This window comes from Opisthorchis viverrini (assembly GCF_000715545.1).
Source record: "Opisthorchis viverrini unplaced genomic scaffold opera_v5_60, whole genome shotgun sequence".
Taxonomy (NCBI): Eukaryota; Metazoa; Platyhelminthes; class Trematoda; order Opisthorchiida; family Opisthorchiidae; genus Opisthorchis; species Opisthorchis viverrini.
Genome location: NW_008751712.1, coordinates 100,580 through 117,146, shown reverse-complemented (window position 1 = coordinate 117,146; position 16,567 = coordinate 100,580). Strand labels below are relative to the sequence as shown.

At 44.2% G+C, this 16,567-nt stretch overlaps 2 protein-coding genes across 2 annotated transcripts in view; one reads left to right on the top strand and one right to left on the bottom strand.

Annotated features, from left to right (window-relative positions):
- T265_03753 (hypothetical protein) overlaps nt 1-11,364 on the top strand; it is a gene marked incomplete at both ends in the record, with an annotated part of 40,120 nt that extends 28,756 nt beyond the window's left edge. The window contains 3 exons of the mRNA XM_009168306.1: nt 3,743-3,802; nt 5,678-5,750; nt 11,300-11,364. Coding sequence (XP_009166570.1) covers nt 3,743-3,802; nt 5,678-5,744 — 127 coding nt within the window. The remainder of the gene's footprint in view (nt 1-3,742; nt 3,803-5,677; nt 5,751-11,299) is intronic.
- A 2,687-nt stretch (nt 11,365-14,051) lies between these two features.
- The window catches only part of T265_03751 (hypothetical protein), a gene marked incomplete at both ends in the record, with an annotated part of 90,983 nt that continues 88,467 nt past the window's right edge, over nt 14,052-16,567 (bottom strand). Inside the window, 3 exons of the mRNA XM_009168304.1 lie at nt 14,052-14,461; nt 14,848-15,090; nt 16,248-16,467. Coding sequence (XP_009166568.1) covers nt 14,219-14,461; nt 14,848-15,090; nt 16,248-16,467 — 706 coding nt within the window. The remainder of the gene's footprint in view (nt 14,462-14,847; nt 15,091-16,247; nt 16,468-16,567) is intronic.

Below are 16,567 nucleotides of genomic sequence, written 5' to 3'. Positions count from 1 at the left end.
GCTTAATTTAATAGCAGGCCTAGGAAGTTATCTTTACCATCCGAACCAAAGGCGTTTTCGATCTATTCCGGGCTAATTGGGAGTTGTGCAACGTCTGGTATATATATATATATATATATATAGCTAGCATTATACACATTACTCATCGCTTAATAGCAGGCCTAGGAAGTTATCTTTACCATCCGAACCAAAGGCGTTTTCGATCTATTCCGGGCTAATTGGGAGTTGTTGCGTGCAACGTCTGTCAAGATTCCCAAGGTTACCTACTTCTCTACTCCTGTCCCACGGAAACGGAAACTCGCGTGTCTGTTCCTCAAACTAGGCTTGATCTTATCTGGGAGCCAGATGAAATAACTTCCAAGTGCCGACAACAGAATTCATTAGGTTCAGAGACGAAACAGTAAACGGCAAAAATACCTGATTTGACAGACTGCGGTTTGCCTTATCAACAAATATGGATCGTGACGTGAAAGGAAGTATCATTATTAAATACGGTATAGTTAGAACGTATGCAGTAGAACAATTCGTTTTCTGTTTCTCGGGAATACGTTTATTACAACCAAGTTTTCATACTCGGGAAAGGGACGAACGAGTAGTAGGGAACGCATTATTGATTGATTCTGTAATCGCACCAAGTTTTTAAGCACAATATACTTTGAAAGAGAAGGATGGATGTTGTTACGGCCTGGAAAAACTTTTAACCAATGAAGAGAACTTTGTCAGTCGGGGAAGGAATGAGGATGATAATGTAGAAACTGGTAAGAACTCTGGGGTCGCTTCACTCAAATGCAGACAGTGAGCGTTCATGATGGGTTGCCTCCTGCAAAGTCAAAACTTCTCCATTCATTAGTTGGTGAAGTCATGCTTGTCAGTTTGATCACGAATTCGGACTTTAATCTCCTCATTTCCTGTCATACCCTGAGTGCGTCTCCGAAGGTGCGCCGTGCACACATTAAGAGCATGTTTTTTGTCTGCCATGCCTCTGAAAAGGCAAGTAGCTCGCTGGGAAAGTGTGCCTTTTCTAGGGCAAAAAAATTGTTACCTGATTACAAAAGATAACGCTGGGTGAAGAATTGTCTTGCTTGTTAGATACTGGCCCATTTGCTTGGTAGCTCCCAAAAACTCTATAACAGCCGGTGTGATTAGATGTTCAGTGACGTACCTGTGAGTCAAGGCAACAAAGCAACATAGAATACACTTGTTGAAATTACGAAACAGTGGCGTGACGACAAATCACAGGAGCTGTATAAGGTTTGAAAATACATATCAGTGAAAAGAAGAAGGCCTTCGCTGCGGAGTTGTTTATTAAAGAAACACCAACTGAACAGTTACAGACTATTGGACAGGGGAACAAAACTCTCATATGCATCTTGTTTACAAAAACTGAATATCAATCTTCTCCTTGAACGTGTCTTCCTGGGCTTTCCTAAATACGCATTGACTGTTACTCAAGTGCAAGCAAATTCTACAAAGCGACTCCACAAATTCCTTAATAGATCTAACTTTTCAAGAGACGCGAAGCAGACTTACGAGAAAATACACTACTCGCATGCCCCATCAGTAATACCCACCATTACATCAGTGGAATGCGTGAGTATTTGATTCAACTGGGCACTTCTTCTTCACAGCCAAGTCAAAAAGAATTGGAACAATAAAGTACTTAAGACTGATGAGGTCGTCTTCTATGGTAGAGGCAACGTTAGGAAAGACATGGTCCAGGAATTCATCCCGAGCACTGGATGTAAATAAGCAAATATTTCATGGATGGGAACATATGAGTCCGAAAAATTACCGAACGGAATTAGGTTTTCGAGAAAGACACTCATTTAATACCACCGCGAACTTCTAGAAATAACCCTATACAGACGGTTTACCAGTCTGAGTAGACAAAACTGCGCAAGAATCTGACCTGTTTGCTGCTCAACACACGATCAGCTCATAAAGTGGCTTTCTAATCGCTGCTCAAACAGGATTCATCAGTAGTCATCAGTAACTTAGCTATCACCTGACTCTTTGAAAACTCCATTCTCTAGGATAGAACAAAAACGTCCAACCGTACACAAAACTGGAAAAATTTACCGAAAATACGATGGCTTCATTGAGACACCTCAGTTAAACTCTTCAGCGAAACCTGCTTGAGCGTAACAATAGCGGACGCTACATGTGAAAAAAAAACATTTACAAGGTCAAACTCGATACTCAAGTCTCAACTGACAAAATCTTTGAAAACGATGATCTTATTGATTTTCATTAAGTCAGTTGACCAATTTTCCTTCCGTATATGCATTTAGTCAGTCTCCTAGAAAAAGTCCTTTTACCTGACGATGTCTGTCCGATAGCGAAAACCTCTTGTGAGATAGGGCAACAAATCAACATGAAACGGAACCACAGCAGAAGCGAAAGCGTGATGTTTATCAAAGGCGATAGCATAGCATGGATATACCGAGTACGCGGGTGACCTAGCCCCAATACTGGCATCTGCACGTGCGGAGCTCTCTACATACCTTAGGTCCGGTAGCACGGGACTCGAGCTTCTGTAGTTGTAAGCATGAATGGGCCGATACGCTGGTAGTGCAGGCCTGTGGGTTTATGTTAGTTACTTGTCGGAGAAAGTAGCTAGCATTGCGCGGTGCTTTAATGGTTCTGTTGTAGCGAGATAACCAGAAAATGTCCAAGCAAATGTGGTCATTTCAGAGAAGAACAAAGCTGCGAGAACTGCAGAGATCCATAACCAAACTGCGTGACGGCTGCCAACATCAGATTTGGTGACAACTGCTCCCGTCTCATTGCGACCCCGAGTGAAATCCATCATGGTTCATAAATGGTCGAATTGAAGAGCAGGTACGTTAGAGAGAGTTTACAAACCACTATCATTTTCAGATTGTTAACTTGGCGTACATATTACGGCGCCTGAAGTATCATGCATGACTTGAATGACAGAAGCTGCAATACCTCGAATGATTATACCGAAACGAGAAAACTGTTGGTGCAACAATGGGTGCCAGCACCTTGATGCACCTCAATGCGAAATGGTCTTTTTACAATGAACTGGCAACAAGGTTTCAAGGTTGGCCAGTGATACGTTTTATTCATCTAACAGCAGAAAGCTTCTGTGAACGATCGTGGAATTTCGATAAGTTTGTCAGAGGTTGAGTGAATTTTAGTCACTCAACAACCATCCATTGGGAGCGACAATTTTAAGAAATTTCGTTAAAAAATCTCGCGTTTGTGTTACCCAAAATCAATACGTGAAAAGCAAACGAGCACAACTGTGCTCCTTGCACGCTGCCGCTTGCGCTTACGCTTACGTGGGGGGAAATGAACTCAACACTCCAAAGTGACCTACCACTCGTGAAGTTCCTAACAACCCTTTGAAAGCAACTATATGAGTAGGAAAGTACATTCAAACGATGTGCTGAGAGATTGGACTCATATAAAGGACAATATTGTAAACGAGAAATTCAACTGTATTCACCTGAGTCTGCCAATGAAACCAAATTAGTTTGCAAATGAGAGCATTTTACGATTTTTTTTCCTGCTTAAGAAGACCAAGGTATCTCTCTGCATAGACACTGAAAACAGGTTAACTGGAGTGACCTTCAATGACGAAACAAGCGTCATGTCCGCCACAAATACCTTTTTCAAGGAATAAAGTTAACTCTCGTTTTACTGTTTGCGAGTGAATGTCATTTAACGATTGAAAGACGCACATTCTCATTTGCTCCATTTCTTTTTCATTTAGAAAACGTTGGTCTCCCGTGAAAGAATTTCATGGGAACGGACTTATCGAAGTTCGAAAGCGGTAAGTAAAGGGCGTATTTAATCCTACGCTCGTTTCTCCCCTTGTTCATGTTCTAGTCACCAACTTCCGCATGCCTCAGCCCTGGAAGCATATTCGTTTGCTCATCAGAAATGGTGAGAAAACGGGAGCTCTTTGACAATTTTTTGGCTGTTTTCGACTATCTCGGAATTATGTTTTCAATATTCTATAGCTGGTATACACGGATTCTTTTGGAAATGGTGATTTTTGACCACATCCTTATCGCAACCAGCTCATCACCGAATATAGTTCGCCAATTGTCTAATTGGTCGCAATCGAAAGAGGCACGGGGCATTGACGAACATGTTTTGCGCAGTGAATGTAACGTCCGCTAGCTTAAACTTCGAAGGAATTTGATATCGTTACTAACCTCTGCTTACAATAAACACAGGATATGGATGCGAAGCAGTGTGACCATTGTCATTATGCTGTCAGTGATGAAGAGGACAATAAGAAGAGCCCATCCACAACTGCCCGGTTAATTTGATCATACAGATACCATCTATCTATGTTCACCACTCTCAAGTCTACACTACCCCTATTGCCCAAAGGTTCAACAGTATGCTGTGCAGTATTCTCCCACGAAGGCTCCTCGTGGGTGTGCAAAAAACGTTTAGCAAAACAAACCACCAGGACTGTTTGGAAAACAGCGAATATACACTCATTTGCAAACTGATTTGGGTTTTAGAGAGACCCACCTGGAACCCAGCTGAATCTCTCATTTATGAATATGTATATGATGTTCTCAGGCAACTGAATGTGCTGCACCAGGCCTCACGACATTTGAAATATCGCGACACATGTATATGTTTGCAACTTTTACGATCAAAATCCATCGACAGCCCACGACCGATTTCGCCCTTCTTGGGGCTCATCAGGTAGGCGCAGTCCCCGGATTTCCCTCAACTTTATGTTTTACTTGAATACAAATTGCACGAAATTATCGAATATACACTCATTTGCAAACTAATTTGGTTTCTCGAGAGACTTGTCTGGAACCCAGCTGAATCTCTCGGTTTCACTGTGTCCATGCAACTGAATGGAAAGCATACTGACAATTTGATAAAATATAGGTAGCTCTGTCCACCTGCCTGGTCGTTGCTTTGTTTGCCAGGCTTACTATGGCTTAGGATGCGTGCAATAACGATGTCTCCTGGATTGGCGTCTGGGCATTTGCAATCCAGTTAGCAAGCTTGACGGACAAAGCAACAACCGGAAATGTTTGACCGAATACTCTCCGCCATTTTTTCCGCTGACTAGTACATTAGGTCGCAACATTGACTGGCCCATCTAATGAACCCTGCCACGTCAAGGCGCTCCGGAATTTTCAAAATGTTTTGGGGAAATTCATTAACTAACTGGACAAGAGGGAAATCCGGGGTCGCTAGTTTAAGACGTTCAAAGGGTATGTGAAGCTTGCTTCCCATGCACAAAACTAACCAGCTTCCAAGACACCTTCGTCAAGACACCTTGGAATTTCTGTCGGGATAATTTGAGATTCCTATAGGACCACGAACCGAAGAACTTTAGAGAAAACACCAGAACGTCTTGTCACGAAGAAGTTACAAAAATTCTTCCAGCTATACGTACGGATCGTTTGCTGGAACAGAACGAACGGTCCCTATTGGCTTGAATGCAAACGGGCTAGATAATAAGACGAAGCGACGCGCGATAATTCCACATTTATCTGTTTCCCGGAATGAAATAACTAGTTCCTTCTAGCAAGCCAGTCATGACTACATCGGGGACTGTGTTGAGCAGTGGCAATTAGATTCACCAACCTAACTAGTGAAACAGTCCACAAGCGTAGCTTAGTGACCAGTCACTATCTCTCTCTTACCTTACTTCTTGTTTCAGAGTTAGAAAATTCGAACCCTGGTCACGTGTGAAGCGAACCCACTACAACTCACCAGTTGATGAGTGAAAAAAGGTGAGTGAGTAGCCAACATTTGCGAAATCTGCATCACACAAGTAAATGTGAGACATTATGATACGTAGTTGTTCTGCGGCATCCAGACGGACTATATTAGCCAAGAAGAACCTGTGGAGGTTCGGTGTGTGACTGACTGAACGATAGTCCAAACTGGCTGAAGGATCGTGTCATAGATTCGACTCAGATGCAACGTAGTGAAAGTCCCATGAAGCAGATGCTTCTCCAAAAGGGTCTATATGTCATCCCTCATCTTCAGACGGAGTGCAGTATTTCTTGTCCACTCACCTGAATTCACCACCACGAAAGATCATCTGTTTGCCTCCCCATTTTCTGTTTCTTGTCATTCAGCCACAAGTTAAAGGTAGAACTAACGGAAATTCTGGACTGCGCCTACTTGAGTAGCCTTGAAGAAGAGCTGTGGGACAGTTAGTTTTTGAGACACGGCCGTAACTTTTCAGGTCTATCCTCGGCCAAGTCAACAAACTCGGATATGAATAACTCCATTTCTAAACCAATTCGCCGCAGTTAAGGTGATGTTGTACTTATCAGACACTGCCCTCTTAGACGATAATGAATTAAAACGCCACATCGTTCCAGACGATTACATACTAATACTGAGATTCCTATAGGACCACGAACCGAAGAACTTTAGAGAAAACACCAGAACGTCTTGTCACGAAGAAGTTACAAAAATTCTTCCAGCTATACGTACGGATCGTTTGCTGGAACAGAACGAACGGTCCCTATTGGCTTGAATGCAAACGGGCTAGATAATAAGACGAAGCGACGCGCGATAATTCCACATTTATCTGTTTCCCGGAATGAAATAACTAGTTCCTTCTAGCAAGCCAGTCATGACTACATCGGGGACTGTGTTGAGCAGTGGCAATTAGATTCACCAACCTAACTAGTGAAACAGTCCACAAGCGTAGCTTAGTGACCAGTCACTATCTCTCTCTTACCTTACTTCTTGTTTCAGAGTTAGAAAATTCGAACCCTGGTCACGTATGAAGCGAACCCACTACAACTCACCAGTTGATGAGTGAAAAAAGGTGAGTGAGTAGCCAACATTTGCGAAATCTGCATCACACAAGTAAATGTGAGACATTATGATACGTAGTTGTTCTGCGGCATCCAGACGGACTATATTAGCCAAGAAGAACCTGTGGAGGTTCGGTGTGTGACTGACTGAACGATAGTCCAAACTGGCTGAAGGATCGTGTCATAGATTCGACTCAGATGCAACGTAGTGAAAGTCCCATGAAGCAGATGCTTCTCCAAAAGGGTCTATATGTCATCCCTCATCTTCAGACGGAGTGCAGTATTTCTTGTCCACTCACCTGAATTCACCACCACGAAAGATCATCTGTTTGCCTCCCCATTTTCTGTTTCTTGTCATTCAGCCACAAGTTAAAGGTAGAACTAACGGAAATTCTGGACTGCGCCTACTTGAGTAGCCTTGAAGAAGAGCTGTGGGACAGTTAGTTTTTGAGACACGGCCGTAACTTTTCAGGTCTATCCTCGGCCAAGTCAACAAACTCGGATATGAATAACTCCATTTCTAAACCAATTCGCCGCAGTTAAGGTGATGTTGTACTTATCAGACACTGCCCTCTTAGACGATAATGAATTAAAACGCCACATCGTTCCAGACGATTACATACTAATACAAGGAAGAAGGCCTTTGCTGCTGAGTTATTTATTGGAAAATGCCAACTGTACAGTTACACAATATTGGACAGCCAAGCAAAACTCTCATATGCATCTTGTTCACAAAAACTGAACATCCATCTTCTCCTGAACGCGTCTTCCTCAACTTTCCTGGATATTCACTGACTGTTGCTCAAATCCAACAAATGCTACAAATCGACTCCACAAATTCCGCAACAGATCTCCCTTTTCAAGAGACACAAAGCGAATTTACAAGAAAAAACATGCTACTCGCTTGCCTTCCTCATCAGTAGTACCACCGTTACACTGACAGTTCAGTCGTTAAATGATTCCAAATTGAAATAAATCTTTCTGGAACGAGGCTACAACTCTCCAAGAAGCTGAAATAGTTGAAGATGGAAAATCACTCACTTTATCATCGGGATTTAATCGACCTAAGAACTACGGAACTGTTTGTTCACTGTTCACAACGCAGTGAACAACAATCTGCGGTGACTGAACGATTCAAACGACTTTTTGTTGATCTGTCTTCAAGGGAAAAGTGCCTCATCTGAATGAATCACTCTGTATGTGAGTCAGTTTTTCCCATCAACCTTCTGAAATTTCCCTACCTGAACAAGTTGTTCCCCGACAAGCGAGTAACAACATGCACACAAATACCCACCACAAACTAACCCGGTTGCACCATTTCTGTGTGGGTTGTTTTAACCACCAAGATCAACCCTTGGCCTTGGCAGCACAATTTGTATCAGCGACCGTATGGATACGGGAATGGATATAGTGCAACATAACGTTACGGATGTTGTTAGACTCCTCGAAAATCTCAACATTACAGACGTTTTTCCATAATTATTGGCTCAGTGAGATCATACCTAACAAACAGTGAAGCAACATAGTATTCATCCCCTCAAAATGCGGAAACATGGTCTTCTAGACACCTTTCCACTCGCCTTTAGGTTTTCTGCTAGAGCGCATAAAACTGATAGCTTTGTGCACCGCATTAGGCGTTTTAAAGAAATGAAGGGTTTTGAAATTTCAGGGTCACAGAGTTGTTTGCTTGTCGCTGAGTCGAAGCGAACACAGATCCACTGGGATATTCAGGTCGTCTTCGCCTCCACAATGAACAAACTCTACGCGTTTGTTGGTTGGTCAAACAGGAGATTGTGAGCGTAAACTCCTTGTAGATAATCCGCTTGCTGACTGCACCGTAGAGAGATTTTGCAAGTACTAGCTAAGATTTCACCCTGTCAGTAAGGCTAATCTACGCTGAAATGCTGAAAAGCACTACATCTGTTTCATCCATATTAGATCTCTCATTCGTCATACTAACTGGGAATCATCAGCTGATTTTGATCCTCTGTAAGAAAGAAACAGCTGTACAGTGGCTTCAGGCTTCCTAGCACAGATTCGCCTCACTGACAGGACGAAATCTCACACTACTACCAATTTATAAGTGACTCAGAAAAAGAATAATTTCAATAAATGAGAAATCGTCACACTCGAGGAATAAGTCGGTGAGTGACCACATGACGCGGTCCCTAGGAGTGAGAGATGAGCAGCGCTACATCATGCCTAACTGAGAGCTAATTATACTGCTAATCACCCGCTCGAGGCCGAACGGTCCAATGTTCAAACACTGGCCGGAAGATCGCTGTTTCGTATCTCTGAGTTACATGGAAAGCCAACTTTTGATGATTCCCAATAAGGATAAGACAGCTGTACAGGACTTCTTCGCTTTTCAGCCATACTGACACAACCGAACTTGAACCGAAGATCCTTGATTTGTTTGTCTCAGGAACAAGAGTTCAAGGTATCCCCCCAAGTGTTTACGTTTGTTCGTATCCTAACAGCACACAACATTCAGACTGCCCATCCGACATCCTGAGGCTGTGCGCAAGCTATTTGCGCTTTCGGTACAAACATTTCACTCGCCACGTCTTGAATTTTAACGCCCAATGACTCCAGTACGGAGAGAGTGAACAAGAAAGCGAGCAAAATTCTACGTTGAGTTGAAGTGCCAACTCACCTAATTGGATGCTACTATTCGAATTTATTCCTAAAACATGATAATAGTGTCCTGGACTCGAATTTATCCGCACTAACCCCCTAATATGATGCAAGCGTGAAATCCCAAGCTACCTGATATCCGTGAAATTTTCATTAAGCTCCAGCAAAGCCAACGAATTTCGTGAATGGAAAATAAATCGAATGAGGGAGATGAGAGTAACGAGAATTTGGCAAGAGCGTCACAGCAAACTTTGGCAAACAACGCCAAACATATTGTCGGGAAACGCGCTCAGTTTGTTCCTACCATCGCCGCGACAATTATGAGAACAAATTAGATCCTACGTTGTACGCGGACCACCGGAATCATCGAAATTGGTGAACCACTGTAAGAAAAGATTGCCAGTATCGAATCGCGTGATTCTGATTGACCATATTCATCTGTCTGCAAATAGACATGTCCGAAAGGGATCCCTTCAGAAAGCAAGTTGAGGGTGTGGTAGTAAGAGGTATACTCGGCCCAGCCGTTTCTGGTATTTTAATAGGGCAACCAGGAAATGTGGCACATAAGCGCACACCTATTAGAATCTAACTTAGATGTGCCTCTCATTCATAGTACCTCTTTCCCCTGTGTACATTTTTAACTGTATAGTTTCAATACCAAGTGTACAAACGATCAAATGCTGCCTACCGAATTTTCGGGACGTGTTTTCCAGAACTCTACATTCCGTAGAACTGATATGTCAACAAATTCAACTGCAGGTCAATTAGCTTATTTTGGCCGGTGTACGGAACCCAAAAAGTCCTTCCGTAATACCATTCGACAACATAATCATCAGGCATTGCAGTTTTCAGAATCCTTAGTCATTCGATAGGTCCAGTCGACTTTGTGTAGACAATAGGACTTTGAGGTAAGATATTATCCACGTAAACTAACACATCTTTGAGTTCCCTCCAAACAATGGTTATTGAATTGTATCTGCAGCTTTGCAAAGACCGGAAGACATTCGATAAACTCATACTGCTTTCCTTTGAGTGTTTTCTCTGTTCCTCACGTTTGACCACCGGCAAGTGCCAACATCCAGAACACATGTCTGTGAGATGCCTTAGACATCACGTAGATGGACAAATTTATCATCAGTCACTGGTACTGGGAAAGTGTCTTTGGTGGACCGATGTACTGTGAGGGGAACTAGGATAGACGTGTATCCGCCTACCTTCAGTTTCTGCAGCTCAGTCGTTCGTTTCCCTTAGTTAATCGGGAGCCCTCACTTTCAGTCAGTCGTAGTGCCTTCTTAGGCGACTGTGAGCTATTGCGTGATTTGTTGTAATCATACGTTTCTGAAACAGGTCTCTCTTTGCCCCATTGTTGCCCTATGATCTGTTTGACCTAGAACACCGGTTCATCAAGGAAACACAGTGAACGGGTGATCATGGTCATAGTCTCATTCTGAGGTTTCTCAGTGCGCCTTCATTCCGCACAATGTATTCTACTTGCCCAAACTTGAGGCAGCTGACTGAGGATACAAAGTGAAATAGGCGTCATTTAGCCGGGATGTGTATTCTTCTTGCGTCGTTGAAAATGGCCAAAGGAAGTGGGTATATGGATGTGAATTTTGTCCCACCATCCCTAAATCTGCGCCATCACCTTCAAGTCGTGTTTCTGATAGTTCTATAGAATAACTAATTTGATCTTAATGAATGTGGTTTAACAGGTAGTTTGCTGATGAGCACCTAGCCAGCTACTTCTAGTGCTAAGGGAGAATTTAAGTTTAGTGAATCTATGGTTGATGTTTGGCCAGCAACCGACTATCTGAAGGAAATGGCTTGCTTTTCTCACCTGTCCATGTTTTTTATCTTCTACATTTCAGGCGATAAACGAAGTACACCTAGCTCAGTCAGTTATTTTCCGTTGAAAATAAATCGATTAGCAGCCGAAGTGTTTTTTTTATTTTTCATGGGTAGATGTTATATTTGATTACTTCGCTCTACGTTACGACAACTGCAGAAGAATGAATATCCCGAATCAGGTTTGCCCCTGGATCACGTCTAGCAACAAGATCGCCACAAGATCGGGCGGGCACTTTCCTTCCCAGTGTATGATGCCAAGTAAACGAATGACCTGCTAGTTCGCTTTTTCATAGTACTCACCCTTTGAATATTTTGACGTTGAGCAGGATTGTCGTTACACTATTTGGCCGATCAAACCACACCGTCTAATTTTTCGTGGCAATAGCCAGGACAGATGACATAATACACGATTCTCATCAACTGATATTTCTCCGAGAAGAAGCCACTCTTCTAAATAACTCCCGGTGGCGTTACCCATCGGACATCATTGTCTGACACCACTTTTTGTAGGGAAGCTTTTAGAGAGCTCACCATGCACTCTCACCCGCCCAGAAGTATGAGAACATAGGGATCGGATTGTTTACAAACTTCTGGGGCGTACCCTGTTGATCGATCAACAGAATCGAACGCACCCTTGAAGTCAAGGAATATCAGGATTGTGGGTCGTCTGTGCATGTGGCGTTGCTCTAACACCTGACGGAGTCTGAAGATGTGGTCAACGCAGCCTCTACTCGGTCGAAATCCCGCTTGATTCTCACGAGTCAGGGTTTCGCTTGCCATTGTAAGACGACGAAGAATCAGTGACGCCAGAAGCTTTGTCACAACAGGCGTCAAACTATTACCTCTGTGGTTACTACATTCACTGCGAGTACCCCTTTTGAAAATGGGCACCAGTATCGATCCATCCCCGTTGTCTGGGACGGCCTCCTCCTCCCAGATAGACCCAAATAGGCTAGACAGGCGCTGGCTGAGGAATCCACCGCCATAATTGAAAAGGGCAGGTGGAAGGTCGTTAGGACCAGCAACATGATGACGCTTGAGTGGACAGATACATTCGGACACTTCTGAGACTAAAGGCGGCCCCATATTTATGGTCCATCTTTCTGTTAAGGCCAGGTTTCTGGATTGGAGGTGGCAGATGACCAGCTGAAATGCTGCTCAAAGTACTATGCCCAGCGGTCCAAACGTTCAGCTTTAGTGCATATCAGGGAGCCATTTTGGTCCCTGATTACTTCGCTGAAAAGAAGTTTCCGAGGACCAGTCGAACGGATCAAGTGGAAAAGCTTGCGCGTTTCCAGCATTCTTTACACCTTCCATTTCTTCGGCCTTTCGGGTCCATCAAGCTTCTCGGTCTGCGCGGACACTCAGTTTCACCTGGCGTCGGATGGTGCGCCGAGTGGAGTTGTGGTGGCGGCCAGCTGGAATCTGTCGCCGGGTCTCCAGCAAAGACACGGTCCTATCAGAGATCCAATGCTTGGATGGAGTTGGCTGCGTTGTACCGCAAACAGACATTCCGGCTTTGAGTAGCGCTTTTGACACGGTTTGGCGTTAAATCACCTTTCCATGAGAGTCCAAAAGGATCATTTTGCTTGGAAGTTCCGTAGCGTCAGCTGTTGTCAAGAGATGACCAGCTGTCATGGTGGGCATATGCCTCAGTCTGAAAGCTTTTTTCTTAAAACTTACAACCCACACGAAGGTGACGCACACTTGAACACCACCGTTAGGCTAGTTATTTCAGTTTAGCTTCAAACTTATCGGAGCCGCGGTTTGCGTTGATTAGACGTACTTCGTCGAATCGAGCGATTCGGATGGTCTTCGTTGTTTGGTCAAGCCTAGTTGGTACCTACGTGGTTTTCTGGTCAGTGATATGTGACACTCAATAGCCCTTCGTCGGCACAATCATCGACATCGTCAGCTGTTATAACCGCGTACTTGTCGTACAGTGGTTGTAGCTGCCACAGTTTCGTTCACCGATGATTTAGGGAGGTGGGAATGGGTTACAAATCAAGGCTAACGGCTTCCAGTAAGTTAGACTGTTAAGAGCCGGTTACCATGGTCCTAAATTTCTATTGTCCTAATTCTGGCCTCAGTATCATGACACAACCGTCACTCTCCATAGTTCATCGGGCAGTGCATTTCGACTTCACTCTGCCGTTGTTTTCGTGTGGTACCGTCACTATGATGTAGAACAGTATCAGCAGGTAGTAAAGAACACCCCAGAAACACCCGATCACGATGTGTGCGAACCCAAGCATTCTACGGCGTCGACAATCGGGCCTACTGTGAAGCTTGGGCAGATGTAGACCGGTTTCGTACGGATTGAACAGGCTAACGGTTTGGATGAAGAAACACTGCTCCTATGACCATCCGTTTCAGTCCGAGTTACAGAAGCAACATTTGACAGTAAGCAAACGGCAGATAACTTGCACCGGGTACGAAGAACTTCCCCACTGCTGAGCAACATGTTTCGCAAATCAGGTTAGATGACGTGCAACGTTAGAAGTAAAACAACTGCCGTGTTGTCGTCCACATGTGACAAACCTCTTTCCGATACTTAACTAAGTCGTCGCGTGCAGTCATCTCACTGTGGGTAGTGAAACCTCAATAACACCCATTCTCACGAATGCATTCGTGACCGAAGTTGAGTACCTCTTCTATTGAAACTGCTAGCCGACCAGTGTGTGTGTGTGTGTGTGTAGAGCGTGATCATGAAGGAGAAACAAACAGGAGCATTGACGAACATCTTGTTTTTTTTCTAATCATTTTAGTGTTCTAACATGTGGGGAATGACATCATGCTTGCACTGGATTAACACTCGGCTGCGAGCGTTCTTTTGGGCGCGCAAGGCAGACTACTCATTGACCAATAGCTGACTAAGGAGAAACGCATAAAGACTGAAAGCAGTTCGACAGTAAACTTTTAGCCCAGCCGGTGCGTGTCTAGTCTGTGTTCAGTAGAATAGCGACACCTTGGAGAATCCAATGTGACGGATGTTCGTGTGTTGGCATGTCTAATGCGGTCACAAATCCTTCGCCCATGGCATTTCGGCGTTGACTGGTCACGTAGACTGGCACAGGCACGGTACTGGTTAGCTTCAGACGATGCTTCTCAATTGGGGTCAGTTTGACGATGGGCAATTCTTGGAGTAGTTCACGAGGTGTCTGACGTACCAAGCAGCCCTCCTTAGCAGAAAAAGAGAAGAGAAAAACAGCACGTTAGATAAATAGAATTCATAAGTAACAAGTTGCAAACATTGGAAAAAGCATCAGGTAGTTATCCGTCATACCTCGTAACACCGTCACCATGGATGGGGTTAAATTAGACTTACAAATTCTAGTCATGGTAAATGATGCTGCTAACCGAAAAGAAAGACGAACCGCAACAGAGACTGGGTTTTACATCAGCTGAAGAAAGCATAAATAGCCTAATTTTTACCGGTACAGTGAAAGCGAGGTGGACTTGATGTGAAACAACAACCCACGTACGCGTTTACGCATGTGCATGTGCATATGGCATGTGCCACTTGACGAGTCGTAACTCAAATGGCCACCATTAACGGAGCACTTACTTCGACGCTCCAAGCACACCCCTCAATATAGAGTCCGTTCACGTGGCAGCCCAATTCCGGAGCCATCAAGACGGTATGAACGTCCTCTGGCACAATGTCCGTGACCGTAGTCTGGAGAGCACACTTGTCCAAAGCCCAGCCGTGCTTTCGGCATGCCTTCTGAATTAGTGCGGTCAAGTAGGATTGAGGAAGATGCAAACCACTCAGCCACATCACAGCGGGTTCACTTTTTCCAGTGGTCATCTGGCGGTAGCGTTGAATTTGAAGATGGGAGGGGGGAGAAAACGGAATTTTTATTTGTGGTGGATTACCACTACACCAGCTTAGTAAAGCACCTCGAAACTACAGCCCAACCGCGCCTGATAATCACCTTTGACAGTTCTGACGTATAACTTTCATGGAGTGTAACATCACTCGTGGTCTAGTAAAGCGTTGAGTAGCTATCGACGTAGGAATTTATTGTCGACACTTGCTTGAGGTTGATCGTGCTTTGTGAGCAATTTCCGGAAGCTGAACAGAAAGCGTGTGATCCCACAATTTTGTTTGTGCCATAGACTGCTACCGTTTCGGTCACCAGAAAACGGGAAAGTGGAGTATGCAACCAAGTCTTGGAGGTGAAGCCATGTTCAGTTTGTTCAGAAATCGGGCAGCTACGCATTGAAGGCGGTAGCTCTGATTCTCCAGCGTCACTGACTGCTCGATTGGGTTATTTTCGCCAATGTCACTGGTGATCTGATTCCCGGGGTCCACATCCAGGGAGGCGGCAGTTGACCACCCGACTAAGTTTACTGGTTAGTGTAGGTGACAACCGTGATCGATCTATTCGTTTCCCTGGCCAATATGGCATCTTCGGCTGGAAAATTATTGGAAACGCATTCTAGACGTTCTCTGTAGACTACTAATTGTGTTACTTTGAGTACAGTCAGATTGGCGGGTTGTAGCTACCCTCGGCACATGCATAAACAGCAGCAGCAACACCCTTTCGGTACGTAGCTGTCAAGCCACCTGAAGGAGGCTCGTGCGCTGAAACACTGCCAAGTAACCAGGCCAAGACAGGAGCAGTCTAGGTGCTGAGGTTGGCTTCGAACCACTAACCATACGACCATTAAGTTCACGCCTTAATCACTGAGCAGTCTCGAACTCCGTATGCAAACTATGGCTGCAGTATTGCCCTGACATGGAAGCAGAACATTTTCAACATGTTTTATTAGAGTTTTTACACAAGACTATGTGAAATTCGTGGGTCCATGAGTGTGTTCAAATTCTCCACGAGTTTTCCGAATCTGGTTGGAGAAAAGAAACAGACGAGGACACCAATGGTGTTTCGCTAAAGTGAATAGTTGTCAGGCCAATTCTAGTCACACCACAAGTGTACCAAACATAAAGTGAAGATCACCTACCCATTTTTTATACTGATCTGCACGTCGCAATAGGTGTTGAATCCAATCTGGCAGAGATTTCTCGGTTTGGGGAACTAGTCGGCGCCAACTGGCTGGAATGAGTCCGTTGGCCAGATGACGAGCGATGTCATCAAGCTCTTCTGACATCCCAATCTTTCCATCGAATGCTTGCTTCAACTCATTCAGTGAACTTAGAATTTTGGCCAGAATTAAATTGAATCTGTGAAGGGAAATCGGTGAGAAGATGTGAAGCTGACTGATTACTTGATAATGCGGATAACACAAATAAACCAAATGAACAGTGAATTGAACGAAACGCA